Raw genomic sequence first — 20437 nt, 5'->3', positions numbered from 1 at the left:
GCTTTCTCAATATCTAGAAAAGCCATATATATTTATGTGTTCTTTATTCTAGCTTTCTCAATTATTTGTTTCAACGTAAATATATGGTCTTGCGTACTGTGTCCTTTCCTAAACCCACTTTGTACTTCATCCAGATGTGGTTCAAGGATGTGTCTTAATTTCTTTTCTAGGATGCTTTCATATATTTTGGGGACGATACTGAGTAGATTAATTCCTCTATCATTTTCACAAGAACTTGGGTCTCCTTTCTTAAAGATTGGTAGTATTATGCCAATTCTCCAATCTTCGGGGACTGTACATCGGTTCCAAGCTATGTTCATAATTTTGGTTAAAAATTCAACTCCTTTCGGTCCCTTTGTCTTTAATATTTCAGCAGTGATTTTGTCATGACCAGCCGATTTACCTCTTTTTGTTCTTTTTGTATTATTAATTGCTTCTTTGACTTCTTCTATTTGGATATAATTTTCTTGTCCATGTTCTCCTTCTACTTCTTTCATTACAGTTTCCTCTTTCGGCTGTCTTGGTGTTAGGAGTTTACTGAAGTATTGTCTCCATCTTTCCATAATCTCATTTGGTCTGATAATCAGCGTGTCGTCTTTACGTTTCACCTGTTTCATCGTTGTTTCTTTACCTTTTCTTAGCGTCTTTAGTGCCTTGTAAAACAATTTTTGGTTACCCAGGCTATCTGCCTCCATCTTCATTCCAAACTCATCCCAGGCTTCCTTCTTTTTCTTCAGCACCATTTCTTTCACCACCTTTCTTTGTCGTTTTTATTCCTAGTAACTATTTTTTGTTTTCTTGTTTAAGTATATTTTCCATTTCTGTTTTTATATTTTATTTGGGCTTTTAATTCATCGTCCCACCATCGCGTGGGACGATGGTGGGAAAATTGAAAATTAAAAATATTAAAATCTACTGAAATGATAATAATTTACAGTCTTTGAGTTGCGCCAAATGTAAGCAACTTACAATTATGGTAAGGAACGCTGAGAAATCATTTTACTTAATATTTCCTTAAACTAATGAATACAATTCAATAATATTCAATATTAACATCTCAAATGAATCGAAATGAATTTCATTGTTTATTGAAAATCGAGAACACTTTTTTATGAATTTATTATTTGTTTATTTGATCAATCCTAGTAGATGGTGTAAATAAATAAATTTTGACTGGCGGTAATAGAGTTTTCCTATAAGTACACCAAAAAAATAAATGACAACAACAACATCAGTCAAGAAATACAAGCACGGATTCTTAGCGGTAATAAGTGCTTTTATGCATACAAAGACTTAATGAAAAGTAAGTTACTGAATCGTGAGTCTAAGCTGAGAATCTACAAAACAGTAATTAGACCAGTGGTCACATATGGATGTAAAACGTGGACCCTCTCAACCACTGATGAAAATCAACTGAGAATATTTGAGCGCAAAATACTAAGGAAGATATTTGGACCAACCCAATGTAGCGATAGTTCGTGGAGAATTAAAATGAATCACGAGCTGGATGAACTAATGCAGAGCGCAGATATTGTCAGATTTGTAAAATCACAAAGACTAAACTGGCTTGGTCACCTAGAAAGAATGCCAGATAATCGAGCTGTAAAAGTAGTCCAGAGATGGAAGCCCCAAGGAAACAGAACAAGAGGAAGGCCCCGTAAAAGATGGATAGACGACGTAGAGAGGGATCTTAAAACCATGAACATCAGGCAGTGGCGAAGGAAAGTATCCGACAGGGCAGAATGAAAGAACATTGTTAAGCAGGCCAAGACTCACAAAGGGTTGTAGCGCCATTAGAAGAAGAAGAAGAAGACACCAAAAAAATGGTGATGGCCCAAAAGCTATTTTGTAAATAGTAATCTTTCTATTTGTAAATACAAATCTATAAACGATTATGCTATTTCAAAAATATAAACATTAAACCTTTAATTTATAGTTTCACGCTGTTCTATTGTGCATGTGTTAGTAGTAAATAATTGTTAGTTTACAGGTACTTCCATTCTGTCAAAATGTAACTAACTTCACAAGAAAAATAACTGATAAATTTACAACAGTTAGACTGGGATTAGTGAACCGAGTATACATACTATAATTATAGGTATTTTGATTTTATTATCATTCTGCCATTTGTTATTTTATATATTATTAATAATAGTACTCAAATTTAAATAAAATTTTGTGTATTATTTACACTGCCACTTCAGTTTATTTTCAGTGGTAATTTTTAGGTTACGTTTATTGTTATAAAATTCTATAAAATATTAGAAATAATTAAAAGAACAGGTGGGTTTACTTAGTTCATTTTTATATTGATATTGCTTTTATTCAATTATTTTTTAAATTGTTCTAAAGCATATTATGCAATAATTAACTCTGTTAAATAAATTGAACATAATGTCAGTCGTATAATAACCAAGCCACAGCAAAGCGTGGCCGGGTCAGCTTAGTTAATAAATAATTTAAGTCGTCAACACAATATCTGTCATAAATGAAAGCCAGTTATCAGTAAAACGTATTTATTGACTCACTTTTATCATGACACCTAATAAATACAGTATCTATAAATTGAAAACAGGTTTATTTGTTGAGATCAACATTCTAAAAGATATGGTAATAGTTCTATTGTGCGTTAAGATAAATATATCAATTATAAGATTAACACCATAATGAATGCTACAATAACGATCTAGATAATATAAGTATATATAAAAAAACTATATAAGGTACATACTGAAACGTTTTCAAGTCAATATTTCTAATCTTATAATCTAAAGATATTTGTGTATAAGACGGAAAGATAGTAGCTTAAAACTACAGTAATATTTTATATATTATTTTGTTAATTAACAAAAGTTATACATGTCGACAAGAAAACATGCTTCATTAAACGGTTGTAAAGGTAGTTGGCTTCACATTAACCGCAAGTTTGACACATAAGCATTAGCAATAATTGTCTTAACACTGTAGAACAAAGCAAAATTTTAATTTGGTACAAATCGCATAACGTTGAACAGCATTTACACCACGCAAGCTTGAGCATTTGGAACTGCACGTGTGTACCAAGAACTTGTGCAAAAAAATGTAAATCGTGCATTTTTATTCGTTTAATTATTATGGTTCTGAAAATCATAGACAAAGCCCATCATCAAAAGAGAGACTAATCAGAAACGAAGCATATACCAAAGTACGAAAGGATAAAATCAAATTTTTGGATAAAATGATATATATTATATGTTAAATATATAATAGAAATAAAGCCAGCAAATATTTTATTTTTGTGATCTCATAGAACAAATTGTTGTTCAAACGAATTTATATGCTATACAAAAAGATAGCAAAAATTACAAAAACACTAGCCAAGAATAAATAAGTACATTGCTATGTGTTTTTATTTTAATAAGACTGCACCGTTTACCAAACAAAGATTTATATTGGTCAAATGATCCTTTTTATAATAATCCTGTTATCTCCAAAGCTTTTACAATAACCAGGTTAAAAAAATTAATAGAAAATATCCGTCTAAATGACAATTCAGCAGCTGAAGAGAGAGGTTTACCTAACTTTGACATATTGTATAAGATAAGACCATTTACTAAGGGCGTCTGCACTTAGAATGGGATTAAAAATAAACGCACAGAAAACGAAGTATATGTAATGTACTAGATCAGGCAACCAGATACCTAGACTATTAATTGATGATCTGGAACTGGAAGGTGTGGACACCTTCGTCTACCTGGGCTCACTGCTGACCAAAGACAACAATGTCAGCGAAGAAATTAAAAGAAAAATAGTGCTTGTCAATAAGTGCTATTATGGCTTGACGAAACATATGGCGACAAAACTACCCAGAAAAATTAAAGTTACCATATATAAAACACTAATAAGGCCAGTGTTCACATATGGGTCTGAAACGTTTCACTTACACAGAACGACCAAGAATTGCTTAAACGTTTCGAGAGAAAAATTCTAAGAAAAATATATGGAGGAATCCAAGAACAGGGTTTGTGGCGTAGGCGCTACAACTTTGAGTTATATAGAAGTTTTGTGGAACCTGACGTTGTAAAATATATTAAATTAGCACGCCTTCGATGGGCAGGACATGTAATTAGGCGAGATGAAGATGCAACGATCAGAAAAATTTTCAACCGAAGAGGACCAGTGGGAAGACGAGCCAGAGGAAGACCAAAACCTAGATATCAAGATAACATATAGGATGATCTAAAATCTATCGGAGTTAAAGCATGAAGAAGAGTTGCCAGAGACAGGGGCGAATGGAAGATTGTTCTGAAGAAGGCTTTGGCTCATAACTAGCTGTAATGCCTCTGATAATGATGACCATTTACAGATAGATTAAATAAAATTTTCAAAGAACAAGCCAATCCTGGAAGTCGATTTTCTATTGATGAATGTATGATGAAATTTAAAGGACATGGTTCTATCAAACAGTATATGCCCAAGAAGCCAATTAAGCGTGGTTATAAAATTTGGGCAAAGTGTGGTGCTATTACTGGATGTCTGTACCAGTTTATTATCTACACTGGATAAACTGAAGGCATTGAAAATGATGGCTTGGGATACAAGGTTGTAACTGAATTATGTCAAGTTATACCACACAAATCTTTGGTTGTTTTTGATAACTTTTTTACAAGTTGCAGACTGTTGGAAGATTTATATGCTAGACAACTATATGCTATATATTACAGTCAGACCTAATCGCAAAAGTTTACCCGATTTAATGAGAAAAAAGCAAACCAAAACTAAAAAACTTCGAAAGAATGAATTCTATTGTTTGAGCAGTGGCCCTTTAACAAGAATAAAGGGGTTGGATAAAGTCAAGGTAATTACAACTGCCAATAAACCACAAAAAGTAACCATGATAATACTTACACAAAGAAACGGCACAAAAAAAGATATAATGTGCCCAAAAGTTATTGCAGATTATAGATTAAACATGGGAAAGAAAATAAAAGAAGAATCTATAAAACAATAATAGAAAGTATTGGGCTGTACGGCGCCGAACTCTGGGAAATAAACCAAAGAAACAAATCAAAAATTAAGGCCATGGAAATGAAATACTGGAGACGATGTTGCCAGCTCACTAGACTTGATAGGGTGAGAAACGAAGATATTCGGAGAGAAATGGAAATCGATCTAGACATAATAGACACAATCGAAGCCAAAACACTTAACTAGTATGGACACGTTCAGAGATTGCCTGAAAATAGATGGCCAAAAAAAAACAGAAGAATGGACTCCGCCAACTAGAAGAAAACGAGGTAAACCAAGGCGATCCTGGAGAGACGATGTCGACGATGCAATGACCTCCAGAGATCTAACAACTGAAGATTGCTTCGACAGAAAACGCTGGAAATAAGGATGTGAGAAGCGGCGGCAGCTGTAGAAGACTCGCTTGTTATTATTATTATTACAAGGGAGGTGTTGATCACTTTAACCAATTTATAGGGCATCATATCCCAGAAGTAGGAAGTCTAGAAAATCGTGGATGAGATTGTTCTTCTTTCTTTTAGATGCAAGTGTGATTAATGCATATATTATGTACACAAGAATTTTAGGCTTCGCCTTAGAAGAGCGTGACTTTACAGTAAAGTCATCTCGACCTGTGATATTTAAGAATAAAAAACGGGAAACTTTGGTGTTCCAGACGAAATTCGACGGAGAAATGTAGAAGCACATTTACCAGATGTTCAAAAAAATTATACAAGATGCAGATTTTGCTCAACAAAAAAAAAGAAGACAAACGAATCAACTTATGTAGTTATTGTTAAGTAGCTTTATGCCCAAAAAATGTTTTAATCATTTCACACTGCTGTAGTTGGGACCTAAATTAGTTTTGTCACCCATATACGCATTTTTGTATTTTTTTATTAAATAAATTGTTTCACAAACTGTACAAGGGTAATTAATTTCCCACCTTCAAATATTTTTTTAAGGAACAGCTGGAAAATAGTTCCTACCACTTTTTTTTTATTACTTTTTCAAATTATTTTTTATTTCGACAAAAATAGGTTTTATTTACCTCCTTTAGATACCAAAAGTATATAAACAAACAAAATAATTCTCCTTATATCTTTTGTCTTATTAAGGGTAAAAATGGATAATTTTATTATTAAATAATAGAATAATTAAAGAAATATGTATGTTATAAATATTTCCTATTATTCCTGTTTCTAATTTAAAGTCAGTTGTGTGTCCTACCGCATAAATTCACTGTATTTGCCATATTCTAGTATTTATGGAACTCTTCTTCTTATTCTTCTCCAGCCTTAAGTAATCCAACTTTGACATAGGCCTCCATCAAATCAATCCAGTGTTTTTTATTTTGCGCCACTTGCTTCCAGTTGTGTCCTTCGATTTTTTTAATATCATCAGGCAATCTCATTTGTGGTCTTCCTCTGCTTCTCTTTCCTAACTATGGTCGCCATTGTTGTATTTCACGGTTCCACCTTTTATCCTTTAGTCGAGCATTGTATCCTGCGAAGCTCCATTTGAATTTGGCAGCATGTTCTCCTGCGTCTTTTACTTTGGTTTTTCTTCTAATCCATTTGTTTGTTTTTTTGTCTATAAATCTCACCCCAAGCATTGATCTTTCCATCGCTTTTTGTGCTTTTACTATTTTATCCATAATAGACTTGGTGAGTGTCCACGTCTGTGAACCATACGTGAGTATAGGGAGGATACACTGATCGTAAATTCTGGTTTCTAAATATTGTTCTATTTTAGTGCTTTTCAAGATCCAACTCAGTTTTCCACATCCTGCCCATGCTAATCTTATTCTTCTGGTAATTTCGGCAGTTTGATTTTCTTTGTTAACTTTCATTGTCTGTTACAGGTAGATGTATTCGCTTACTGTTTCTAAATTTATGTTATTCTAACGTTATTTCTCTAATGTTTACTGTATTTGTCATTATTTTTGTTTTTTCCAAGTTCATCTTAAGACCTACCTTTTCCGAAGCTTGAAATAGTTGCGTCATCATGGTCTGTAGTTCTTCGAAACTTATAGCGAATATTACAATATCATCAGCGTATCTCAAATGACTCAGTTTTCTTCCAATAACATTTATTTCTTTATCTACCCAGTTAATGTCTTTGAACACGTCTTCCAGTCCAAGTGTGAATAGCTTTGGTGAGATAACATCTCCCTGGCGAACTCCTCTGTTGATTGGTTTAGCTTTGATTCTCGCATCTATTTGTATTTTCATTGTAGCTTTCTTGTAAATATTATGTATGAGAATTCCGTATCGGGAGTCTATCCTACACTCTCCTGCTCTCTCATAGCTCTCTAGAGAGAGCTATGAGAGAGCTATACTCGTAGAACTCTATTTAGTCTAATTTGTATAACTTTTGTTAATTGGAATTTTTATTTTAAGTAAACATGTAAAAAATTATTTATGCTTAAATATTAATAAAATCTTTTATATACTAACCAATATGGACGAATAATTTAATATAATTTATTCTAATTATATTCAAAGAGGAAATAAAATATAGACAAGCTGTCGTCAGAGAATTGACCCCTAAAAATTATACGAACAAGCTTAATTTTGTCCAGAATATTAACTTTGTGACCCCAAAAAGTTTTATTTTAACTCCCGGGCTTCCCCCTAAAATCCCTCTCGTAGGGAGGTAAAAACGCAAAAAAATCGATTCCGCAGAAAAAAAACTGTCCATTGCGCTTTTTATCGATCTTAAACCGGCATGTCTCTTTAAATCATCTGCCTCCCCCCTCCCATATGTGGTCTGCCTTTGGATCGTTTTGATTCCCAGGGCCTACAGAGCAGCACTTGCTTTTTCTATCTATCGTCTTTCTGTCTGATGTTATGACCTGGACATATACACTTTATATTTGTTGCTTTTTCTATGACTTATTCTATCTTTGCCTTTCCATTCATTCATATGTCATCATTGGTCGAAGAGTTTTGTTTTATTTAAAGGGTTGCTGATATTTGTGATTCGTTATTATGAACGCAGAACAGTTCAAAAGATCCGTGTGTGTCAAAGGGCGATGGAGCGTGCTATGTTGGGCGTTTCACTACGAGACAAGATCCCAAATCGCCAGCTACGACAAAGAACAGGAGTGGCTGATGCAGTAAAGAGAGTAGCAACACTGAAGTGGAACTGGGTAGGTCAAGTGGCTCGAATGACAGATAATAGATGGACAAAGCGGATACTGGGATTGAGACCAAGAGATGATGCCTACCGAAGCAGAGGTCGTCCACCATCACGTTGGACTGACGATCTAAAACGTTGTCATAGGAATTGGATGTAAGAGACACAAGATCGAAATAGATGGAAAATTATGAGGGAGATCCATGTCCAGCAGTGGATAAGCCAAGATTGAATGATGATTATGAACGCTATCTTTCCAAATGCTATCCATGCTAATCTTGTTTGACGTGTGTTCCCCACAGTCTGATTTCCTTTGTTAAATTTTATGATTTTATGTTTATTCTTATTCCTTTCTCTTTTCAATTTAGTTTCTTTAGCACATTATCTACGGGTGGTTAGATAACTTTGGTGATACTGTGTCACTTTGCCCAATTTCTCTGTTCAGTGCTATGGACCCGTGAGATCACGCATGTCAATGCGTGTTTTTGCTTTATGGTATATGTTGTCCATTCACCTGCTACAACGGATAGAAGACGTAAGCTTAACGATGGGCCTTAAAATAAACAGAGATAAAACGAGAATCATGATAATTGATAGAGCTAACAACAATCAAAATCATCTGGTCATGATAAACAATATCGCTGTTGTAGATAAATTTGTGTATCTGGGCTCATTAATAACCAATAAAGGAGGCTGTACTGAAGAAATAAAGCGGCGGTCAGCAATCGCAAAAAGCGCTATGGCAAAATTAACAAAAATTTGGAAAAGCCATGAAATAACTACCGATACAAAAATGAGACTAGTAAGAAGTCTAGTTTTTCCAGTTTTTACTTATGCATCGGAATGCTGGACCCTAACTGAGAAAGACAAAAAGAACATAGATGTATTTGAAATGTACTGCTGGAGACGAATGCTGAGAATACCATGGGTGGCCCGAAGAACAAATGAATCCATACTGGACCAGCTAAACATAAAGGAAAGACTAAGGACACAAATATCAGAACAAATAATAAGCTATTTTGGACATGTGCTTCGAAGAAATGGTCTTGAAAAACTTACCATCCAGGGAAAAGTAGAAGGCAAAAGAAATAGAGGTAGATCTCCCACACGATACACGGACCATATTGTTGCTACCATTGGCGCTCCATTGTCAGAATGTGCTAGAATGGCAGAAGATAGAAAAACGTGGAGGAACATTGGGAAATTTAGCTAATAGCTTCATGATATCACGATACCTGCATCAGGTTAACGACTAAGAAGATATGTTGTCCATAACTTCAGAGTATCTGTAGTCTATCCTACTGCTATTTGGTAAGCACACTATCAAAACCTTTCCTTAAAGTCTATAAAAGCTGCATATATCTTAACAAGTGGTCACTGGTGTTAAATTCTTTTCTGAATCCTGCCTGTTCTCGTGTCTGGTATCCATCTAATTTTGTTAAATTGTTAACCTTCTTAAATTCTTCGTCGTCTTCTTCTTCTTCTTCTTCCTCTTTATAAGCAACCCTGCTTGTTTATATATATACATCGGTTTAGAACGTCTTTCGACGTTGTCCGATACCTAAACACCATCTCTTCCTATCTTCGCAGTCGTTTGTTGTTAAATTTCTTTCGCTCATGGACTTGTTTACGCCGTGTTGCCATTCTAATCTGGGTCTTCCTCTTTTCCGTCGACCTATCGGTTGCCATTCTATTACTTTTTTGGGGAGTCTTGATGCTGGCATCCGTTGAACATGCCCATACCACCTTAATTGTTTCTTCTCTATATCTTGAGTTATATTTCCTTCTATTCCCATACGTTGTTTTATTACATCATTTCTGATTCGGTCTCGTCTGGAAATACCTAAAGATCTTCTCATTGCATCCATCTCTACTGCTCCCTGCTTGTTTATTGGCGGTTTAATACCTCTATGGAAGGTTGTCACTTCATCTTTTGCGCGGTCGTCTGTCTGTCTCTTCTTCTGTCGAGTGGTGACTTATTTTTTTCTATTTTGACGACACGGGTCTTTCCCATTATGCTTATGTGGTTGTTTACCTGTTAGTTAGAATTTTTTATGGGTTTATTTATAAGGGGTATTGAGTAATATATTTGAGAGAATATTTGAGAAATGGATATTGAAGAACGTATATTTGTGGTCAAGTAAAAGAACATAATGGAATTTAGAGAATCCGAAGAAGCTATGAAAAAAATTAAGTTAACGATAATCATGTCAATGATTGTAATATTAATAAAAACAGAGGCTGGCATAGCTTGGACATGTTCAGAGAACACACAAAAACAAGTAAACTATTATAATAGAAATTTACAGGAAGATGAAAGAGAAGAAGACCAGGAACTAGAGGGCTGGAAGACGTGGAGAATAACTGGAACGATGAACGTAAGAGTGAAGAAATCTTAAAGATCCTTTAAGATCTTTAAAGATCTCCTTTCTTCCTCTATTTGTCCTCGGTTCTGACAATAACTAATGAAATAACTAAAGGACTAAATGTCAGACTTACTCACAATCTCAATAGACTAAATAAGAATAACAACTAAAGAAATAAATGTCACACTTAAATCTCAACAGATTGTAAGTCTGTCATTTATTTCTACTACCTAGTTTTTGTTAATAAAAAAGTTTACACAAATAAGTCCAGCTCTGGCGTGAAAAGTTTTTAGCTTGTATATATCTTATCCACCCTTACATTAAATATTAATTTACAACTCATGTTATTATAAAATTTGTAAACATTTGCTAATCAAAATACATATTTTTAAATTGTATTAAACGACATTCTTTATAGAACAAAATGTCACACAAAAATAAGTAAACTTTAAAATCTGAATAACAATTAGAACCATTCTATATAAGAAATATATTTCTGCCATTACGATTCTATAATATGAGATAAATATACCTGGTAAATGTAACTTGTTTCTAATATATAGAGTATAGAAAAATTCATTTTTACAAAATTAGTAGTAATAGCAAGTTGTAGTTAAAATATGTCTGAACTTCTGGCTTTTTTACAACACCAATATTCATTATCTCCAAATTGTTAGTATGAAAAATACAACATAATTCAGAGTCTTCTTGAATGGTTTCACTTGTCTTTGATGAAAAACTACTAAAAGTTAATAAAGTCAGAAACTAATCGATATGCTACACAGAAGAACAAGCAAGCAATTTGATTAAATCCAGTCAGAGAGACTTGCACACTCCTTAGAACGACATTCAGGTGTTACAATTCATTGGAGCAAGGTGTACTAATTTGTGAAACCAGGAACCATTCAACCGCACTCCAATGCTCCAGACCATTCCTTTCCCTCCTATGGCACTCTGATGCCCGATAGGGGCTCACTATCCGCCAAATGCTTTTCGTGTGGAAGTACTGTGTACAAGAACTCCAACACGATATCCTAACCCGATCAATGCAGGTAGCGTGAGACGCTCTTTTCCTGCTTTATCTAGTGACTTATCATCGAACTGAAATTGCCTCCTTGGGTCTCGAGCCAGTTCGGCAACTCGATGCCCGAGTATATGGGTCCTTTGTGCCCAGGTTTTCGGGTTTTGTTAATTTTTTTGGTGGCCTTTATTTATTATTTTTTGAAGGTTGTCCTGAAAATAAACATCAATTATTAAAATTGCCAGTGCTACGTGCTGGGCCTTCTTCTGTTGGTAGAGCTACGAATCATCTAGACTTTATGCGTTTGCCAGGATTTGCTGTTTTGGTCTTTTTGCTGTTTTTTTGCACTAACAGCTGTTCCTTTGGAGTTTCTCTTTTCTTTTTGAAGATGATTGCTTGTGTCTTCTCTGAATTTATTGCTATTTTTCATTGGATACAACATTTTTTAATGTTATACAGTGCTGTATGTAGATTGTTAACAGCTACTTCCAAGTTTCTGTGTTTGGCCGCAATCGCTGTGTCGTCTGCATAAGGGTAAGTAGTTTTCCTGGTGTTCTTGGGACATCTGCGGTGTATTTTGTGTACAATAGGGGTAACAGGACTGCTCTGTGTGGCACTCCAGCCTCCGTCTGTGTTCGGATAGTACTTGTCCTATCCAAACCTTGAAGCTTCGGTTGCTTAAGTACGAAGAGATCAGTCTCGACATGCCCTCACTGTATCCGTAGCCTCTCATTTTGTTTATTAGGCCTTTATGCCAGACTCTGTCGAAGGCTTTGTTAACCCCCAGGAACGCTACTCCTGTGTACTATGTGTCGTTAATTCTAGTTGTTATGTATTGTCAGTCTAAGTACTTGTAATTCGCTGGAGTGTTCTGCTCTAACAGTAAGCTTATCGGTCTGTAGTTTTGCGAAAACATGGTATTCTTTCCTGGCTTCAGAATCATGATAATGTGGGCTTCCTTCCATCGATTTGGGAAGAGCCTGTATTGAGCCTGTAAGGATTGGGTTTATTATGTTGGTTAAAAATACTTACTTTTGCTGGTAGATACTTCAGAGCTCTATTTGAAATTACATCTAGTCCAGGAGAATCGTCAACAGTAAATTCGGGAGTATGAGATAAAAGCTTTTCTGGGAACTCTCATATTAAGTGTTAAGTAAACATAACGGTTGGAGGAACTACAAACGAATTATAAAAATTCGAGAAAAGAAAACAAAGGGACACATGATTACAGAAAAATTTTCAATCAAAATATAATTCTGATAAAATGGCTTAAGAATAATTTATTAATGCTTTGTTTTAACTCCGTAGAACTGCAACCAATTAAGGGGTTTCTTGGAAAAACCTCATAAGTCCAAAATTAGCATATTTGGGAAAATGAAAAATCTCTCCGGCATTACCATTTTTGAGTTAGATTCTTTTGATTTTTTTCACAAGAATATGAAGAAAATTAAAAAAGATGTGAGGTTTTTTTAAAGAAAAATAAACAAGTGTTCTAAATATAAACACTAAAAACTAAATAAAATCTTTATTACTACCATATTCACTCTTCGCAGCCATTGGTGTTATCAGTGTTGTCAACCGTGTTCAATACCGTCAGGTTCTATGGTCATCTGGCTTTTTATGGTCGTCTGGCTTTTATCAAGTCTTTATAAAATGTTGTTGTGATCGTGTAAACGAGGAAGCTTTTCTAGAGTATCCAGTTTTGTCTTCTTATTGGGTACCGGTAGAGCATATGCATACTAGAAATTTATTTCGTTTTTTATTTGTATTTTTTATGATACAAGTGATGGACGCCATCGACTACTATAGCTGACTTTAAGAAGAATGTATCTATATTTTTGTGTATGTTAATGTATTTTTATGTTAATGGCTGGTTTGGATATTTTAAGAAAAATTTGTCAGTTGCACTTTTTATATAGAAATTCATTGAACCATCTACTTTGGTAAGTCTAAAAGGAGACGGTTTAGCTCTTGCTTGTATCAAACATTTTAAAAACATTAACTTATACATATAAAAAGTGTAACACAAGTACAACCTGGATTTGAGTAGCTGAAAATTACTGCTCAAGGGGGAAATGATATGTTTGGCTGAATAGATAGACACGGGGATACCGACAGCTAAATTCAAATCATGCTTCAATGCAATAGAAATATTTCAGTGAAGTTAATATTTGAAATAGGTTTATATAAGAAAGTTTAAACCTAATGAAAACAATAAAATTAACATTTCTAACAGTGTAAGGATGAACAGACAAAATTTTAACCACACATCTGCATTATGTTGGACAATTAGATCTATATATTCTAATTCAATTATATAATATGTTAATAGAAAACATTTTTATATTATTTGTTAATGACATAACTTTTTGATTGCTTTACTTTTTATTTTAGTAAGTCGTGTTTAAGTACAATACCACTGACAGTTGGTAATTTTAAACAGTATAACAAACTCGATCACCATTTCCTTATAGTATTACTTTCCTGGTGAAACTTTCTATGTGTATCGCTGTCCTAAAAACCTAATGGACATTACATTCTAATGGCTATAATGTATAAGACTTTTTTAATTTTCCATGATATCATTTTTTCCAAGACGTATACTCGAGGTAGCAAAATCTGTATCATTTCGTTCCTTCTACAATATTTAATTTAAAAAACTGACACTTGCTTGGGAGACTCGGAAGTATCCGTTGAAAGACAAGTCGGAATTGTGTTGGACCATTTTCCGTTCTTCAAACATTTGAGCATTGCTGCACCCTTCAGTTGGAGTCCCTCTTCGCACGTGAACGTTATATTTTCGCCGATTTTGTAAAAGAACTTCACGGAAGACATCCTGCCGCTTATGGTAGTGCCAGGGTAGGAGCATGCTTGCACGCCTGAAGAAAAAAAAAACCTTATTTTTGCTGGTGTATCCTTTAAAAAGTTGAAAAGTTCTGCACCGATTTAACTCAAATTTTAACATTGTGCAATTAAGAAAAAAATCACTACTACGATACCCTCAAACAAGCTATTAATAGACGGCCATTAAGAGGTTATAATATATATGTCTTGTATTTTAAAAAAATCATTTTTTTTATTCTATAATAATTAATTATAATTTAATAACTTATTAAATAAACGAAATGAACGAATGCTAAAAAATATGAGACGAAAATTCATTCAAACTGGAGGGGTATAAAATCAAAGGCAGCAATTTCCACTTTTTCTTGTTTTGAGTTAGGGACGCCATCTGTTGCGTTTTTTTTATTACCTACAATTTTATTATTATAAACAATTTGTAAGAACCAAAAGCGGTCTTAACTTTATACAAATCGCAGTAAAAAATTAATGTTGGGATCAAAAGCGTCAATCTCCATAGCTGAGTGCATACCAAACACGGCAATCTCCGCTGCGGCCAATAAGGACCACGTAGCGGACGCACGTGATCAAAACATGGTTAGATTTACCGTTACATCGTGCTATTATAATTTGTTTTAGTTTTAGGAGTCATTACATTGTTTTTTGCTTTTTCTAAACTATATTTGTGTCTAAGAAATTGGTTTTACATACAAAAAAATATTAATTTTCGAAGAAAATGGAAGAAAAACGTTGCAATGTTTGATCAATTTTTTGTGAATGTTATGATTTCATTTCCAAGCCCTTGTTGAATTTTGATATTTTATTTTTCGTTTTTGTTAAAATTTTGTTAAAATTTGAACCCATTTCAATACTTATGTTCATAATTACTTTTTGTTGTAGACATTTTGCGTAGAATATGCCATAATACCCAACATGTGGTCACAATTCAAAAACATATAAGTTCTACTTGCTGAAAATAAAAGATATACAGAAATTTGATAGCTTATTCTATGAGACCAAAGATAAAGCGATTCAAAATGCCTTTATTTATTTTGAAATACTGCACTGTGAATCGTACTGTCCGTCGTCGGCCGAAAAATGGAAAGTATTCTCCAAAGAAGCACCAGGTAAAATGTTTTTTATTCCAGTGTGCCAAGCAGCTTTTTTCAACGTGCTATGGATAACTAAACACAGGATTTCATGTGTAATAAAACGATTTAATGAAACAGGCCAAGTACCGATTGAACGCAGAGGTGGTGATCGAAAAACTGAACTGAACGAAAAACTTCCATCTGAACTCAGCGAACTCAGATAATTCAATCTACGACTGCAAAGAGATTGTATTTTCGCTATATATTTAACAGAAAATATAATTTGAGCTTTAAAACTTCAAGAACAGACGTTTGCTCAAAATTTTGAGAGCTGAGTGGACGCATTAAATACGAGAAAAATGAGCAGTCTAAAATTAAACTAATGACTGAAAAACGGCTCCACAAACTTCGAGCGAAAACATTTTTCCAATATCTTCAAGAAAACAGAGAAGACCTAGTCACTTTGTCGTTTGACTGCCAAAAAAATTTGGTCCTCCCCAAAGTTCCTGATCAAAGTGCTTATTTTCAAGGCAACTTTATTTGTATAACTTTACTGTTGTTAAAGGTTTCTCAAAGTCTTCATTTTCAAAGGAAAATGTATTTTCATACTGTTGAATCGAGGTCTATCAACAGCTAGACGAAGCCTTAAAGGTGACCAAGAATCACGAAATTAACATCGTATTAGGAGACTTCAACGCAAAAGTTGGGGAAGGAGCTGTAGATCACGTAGTTGGAAAATATGGTCTTGGTCAGAGAAACGACAGAGGGGACAGATTGATACAGTACTGTCAAGACAAAGATCTAGTCATAACGAATACTTGGTATAAGTTACCACCCAGGAGGCTTTACACATGGAAGTCGCCTTTAGACGGACATCAGGGCATTATAAGGAACCAAATAGATTATGTGACAATTAATAGAAGGTACAGGAATGCTATTACTAAGGTATCTTCATTACCTGGAGCAGACATAGGATCCGACCACAATCCCTTAGTAGCAAATATCAAACTGAGGCTCGCTACAGCTAAAAGAAAACACCAGAAGGCATCAGTAAACATTAGAAAACTCAAAAACAATGAAACAAATTAAGCGTACACAGAGGAAATAAACAATAGGTTCTCTAATATGGCAACTGAGAATGATGTTGAAAAGTCATGGACCACCATAAAAGAATCATTTGATGAGTTGAACAACACTTTTCTACTCGAGAGTAAAACAACTACCAAGAATGAGTGGATGACAGAAGAAATATTAGAGATGATGGAACAACGCAGGCAGTGTAAGATCAGGCAGGACGAAGTAGGGTACCGAAATATACACAGTCAAATTCGTAAAGAAATTATAGCGGCGAAGGAGATCTGGATGACTACACTTTGCGCCGAGGCTGAAAGCCTATATAAACTCGGCGACAGCTTCAATCTTCACAAGAAAATTAAGGAAATTGCTGGTGTCTTCAAGAAAAAACAAGTCACTGGTATACATAATGACCAAAATGAATTAATAACGGACCCTAGCGATATACTTAATACTTGGAAAATGTACACAGCCAATTTGTTCAATGATGACAGAACACAAAAACCACCACAACTGGGAGACCATTTGTATGGCCCAAATATTTTGAAAGCTGAAATTGTACACGCTATCAAACTATTAAAAAGTAACAAAACCCCAGGACCAGATGATATGTACGCAGAAACAATCAAGCTACTTAATGAAGAAAACCTAGACATTATTGTCAAGCTCTTTAACGACATCTACGATAGGGGCCAGATTCCAAAAGATTGGCTTCGATCTACATTTATCGCCCTACCAAAAACACCACGTGCGAACTTCTGCAAGGACCACCGACTAATAAGCCTAATGAGTCACTTTTTGAAACTTTTCCTGAGAATACTTCACACTAGATTGTTTAAGAAATGTGAAGAGGTCAGTGGATGGAGTCAGTTTGGTTTCAAAAATGGACTTGGCACGAGAGAGGCGATCTTTAGTATGCAAACATTGATACAGAATTGTTTAGATCAAAGAAAGGATGTTTTTATCTGTTTAATCGAGTACGAGAAAGCATTCGATAATGTAAAACATGAATTGATGATAAAATACCTACAAGAGTTGGGATTGGATGCAAAGGATATAAGAATCATTGCCAATCTGTATTGGAATCAGACAGCAACAGTACGTCTTCAAAATTCCAACGAAACAGAAGATTTCTCCATTAAAAAAGGAGTAAGGCAAGGTTGTATACTGTCTCCAATGCTGTTCAATTTATACGTAGAAAAAGCCTTCGCAGAAGCAGTGGAAGACTCTAATAAGGGTATTAAAGTTAACGGCATATTTATTAATAACATCAGGTATGCCGATGATACAGCCATAGTGGCAGATAACATCGAAGATCTTCAGTGCCTTTTGAATGATCTAACTCTTGCAAGTGAAGCTCGGGGTTTGAAAATAAATATCAAGAAGACAAAATCAATGATTATAAGTAGAAATTATTACCCCAACGCAAAGATATATGTCTCTGGAGAAGAAATCGAACAAGTCAGGCAATTCAAATACTTGGGATGTTTGCTGAATGAGGGTTGGGACCCCGAGAATGAAATAAAGAGCAGAGTTGAACAAGCCAGAAATGCTTTTTTGAGGCTTCGTAAGTTTCTGACTGATCGCAAATTGGACTTCAACCTCCGATATACAAGATGCTTAAGTGTTACGTGTGGCCTGTTCTCCTGTACGGAATGGAAGCATGGACGTTAAAGGCCAGTTCCATTATCAAACTTGAAGTGTTCGAAATGTGGTGCCTGCGTCGAATGCTCAGAATATCATGGACGGACAGGGTCAGAAATGAGGAAGTACTCAAAAGAGCGGGCTTACAAGATAGGGAACTTTTTAATTATGTAAAAAGTAAGAAGACTGCATACTTGGGGCACATTATACGAGGAGAACGATACACTTTTCAGCAACTGATACTCGAAGGGAAAATAGAGGGTAGGAGAGGTCTCGGACGTAAAAAAATGTCATGGCTGCGCAATATTCGACAATGGACAGGAATCCACAGCTATGAAATGCTTCGCAATGCTGCTAAAAACAGAATTATTTAATCCAGAATATTTAACATCTCACCTGACAAGACGATGTACGGTGGACGCCTACGCAGAAATGCATGGCACCTTAAGAAGAAGAAGAAGAATCGAGGTCATGTTTGACAAATGATCAAATGAAATTTCCTCTGAATGAATTCTCCACTCAGAAACAAATTTTCGAGAAAAACGCGTTTGTTTTTCTCGTAAGGGGGGAAGATTTTAAACTGTGGGCTCATGTACCGACCGCGCGGTATTCAAATCACTATAACTCTGATAATAGTACTAGAATTTACTTCAAATTTGGTGTGAATACTCTTGAAGTACTATATTTTCATATGGAATAAAAAAAATAAATCTTTTTTTAATACAAGATATAATATATGTAACTTAAGGGGTTAGGCAACGATTTTAGCAACGAAACATGGATTTCTCCTTTGGGACTAATCCAACAGGCAGCATATGCAGATGACATAAATATCATGAGCAAAATCAAAACAAGAGGTGAGAATACGTATACGAAACTTAAATCATATGATAAACAAATAGGTCTCTCAATAGACATAAAAAAGACTAAAATCCTAGTACAAAGTCGATCGAAGAGAACCAGACGACCCTACCTGACAGTTGACAGCTTAGGAAAGGTAGGTAGCTTTATCTATTTAGGAGTCAACATCATAAAGAATAACATTGATAATGCAGAGCTTAGCAGAAGAATCATTCTAGCCAATACGGCATACTTTGCTATGAACCAGATATTTAAATCACGAGACGTGCATCAAAAGACAAAGATAAGAATCTACAAGACCATAATCCGGCCGACAGTGAGCTATGGATGTGAAAAAAAGCCATAGGACGGCTGGATGCTGTAAAAACTTCTGCACCGATTAAGCTCACAGTTGACAATATACAATGAAGGATTGTTTTTATCTATTTTTCGCATCATTATGACATTATTTCTATAGAATTATCTATAACTTACACTTTGGCATCTTTCCAGACCATCTAGAATTTTCTTGGCAAGCTATAATTGGTTGCCCTTCCATCATATAATCTGGATTACAATTAATCTGCACCACATCTCCCGCTTTGTAAGGACCAGTTCCTTGAATATATCCATTTTCAGGAGCATTTGGATTGTCGCAATGTACCTCTGGAAAAAACAGTAAAAAAGTTTACTTAAATTGTCAAGTATCAGCTATAATATCAAATTTTTCTATCCAATATCTGTAAATACCAATACATCTTCTTTTTAATAGATAAATAAATGTTTAAATAATGTAATTAGATAAATGAGTAAACCAGATAGGAGGGAGACTGATTTTCAAATTTGACCCATAAATATCTGCAAAATAATTTATCTACTACCATTTGTTTCTTCCTAAAATACTCATATCTGGTTTCTCCTTACTTGCTTTTAGGGAAAACTGACCTTCGCAAGTGGGAAACGGTGTCGCCCAATCACCACTAGCCTGGCAGATTGTCTCAGCAGGGCCTCTAAGCCCGAAACCCGAGTCACAGCTGAAAATTGCTCTCCCTCCTACTTCTCTAGATACAACAAGCACTTTCAAATGATCACTAAGCACTACACCAACTTCACCACATTCAATACCTAAAAAAATAAAAACAAGAACTAGTAATACTGAAAACAAAGAACTAGTTTCTAATTTAAACAATAAAAATTCAATTCAATACATAAAAAAATAAAAACAAGAACAACTAGTAATACTGAAAGCAAAGAACTCGTTTTTAATTTAAATAATAAAAATTATATATAAACTTTATCAAGACGAAAAATACCACAAAGTTGAAATGACGCAATCATAATATTTACTAAAAACGGTGACAAACAACTTAAAAACTATAAACCAATTAGTCTACAATGGCAGGTATACAAAGTACTAAAAAAACTAGTACAAA

At 34.6% G+C, this 20437-nt stretch overlaps 1 protein-coding gene across 3 annotated transcripts in view; it reads right to left on the bottom strand.

Annotated features, from left to right (window-relative positions):
- Positions 1-5349: 5349 nt before the first annotated feature.
- Hasp (Hig-anchoring scaffold protein) overlaps positions 5350-20437 on the bottom strand; it is a 115229-nt gene continuing 100141 nt past the window's right edge. For 2 of the 3 annotated variants that reach the window (XM_072534278.1, XM_072534280.1), the window contains 3 exons: positions 19950-20129; positions 19500-19670; positions 5350-14393 (listed from right to left, as the gene is read on the bottom strand). In XM_072534278.1, coding sequence (XP_072390379.1) covers positions 14167-14393; positions 19500-19670; positions 19950-20129 — 578 coding nt within the window. In that variant the 3' untranslated portion in view covers positions 5350-14166. The remainder of the gene's footprint in view (positions 14394-19499; positions 19671-19949; positions 20130-20437) is intronic. The other variant, XM_072534279.1, reaches the window with a different exon arrangement.

The sequence above is a fragment of the Diabrotica undecimpunctata genome, chromosome 6 (assembly GCF_040954645.1).
Source record: "Diabrotica undecimpunctata isolate CICGRU chromosome 6, icDiaUnde3, whole genome shotgun sequence".
In the NCBI taxonomy this organism is placed as follows: Eukaryota; Metazoa; Arthropoda; class Insecta; order Coleoptera; family Chrysomelidae; genus Diabrotica; species Diabrotica undecimpunctata.
This window is presented reverse-complemented; position numbering and strand designations above follow the sequence as displayed.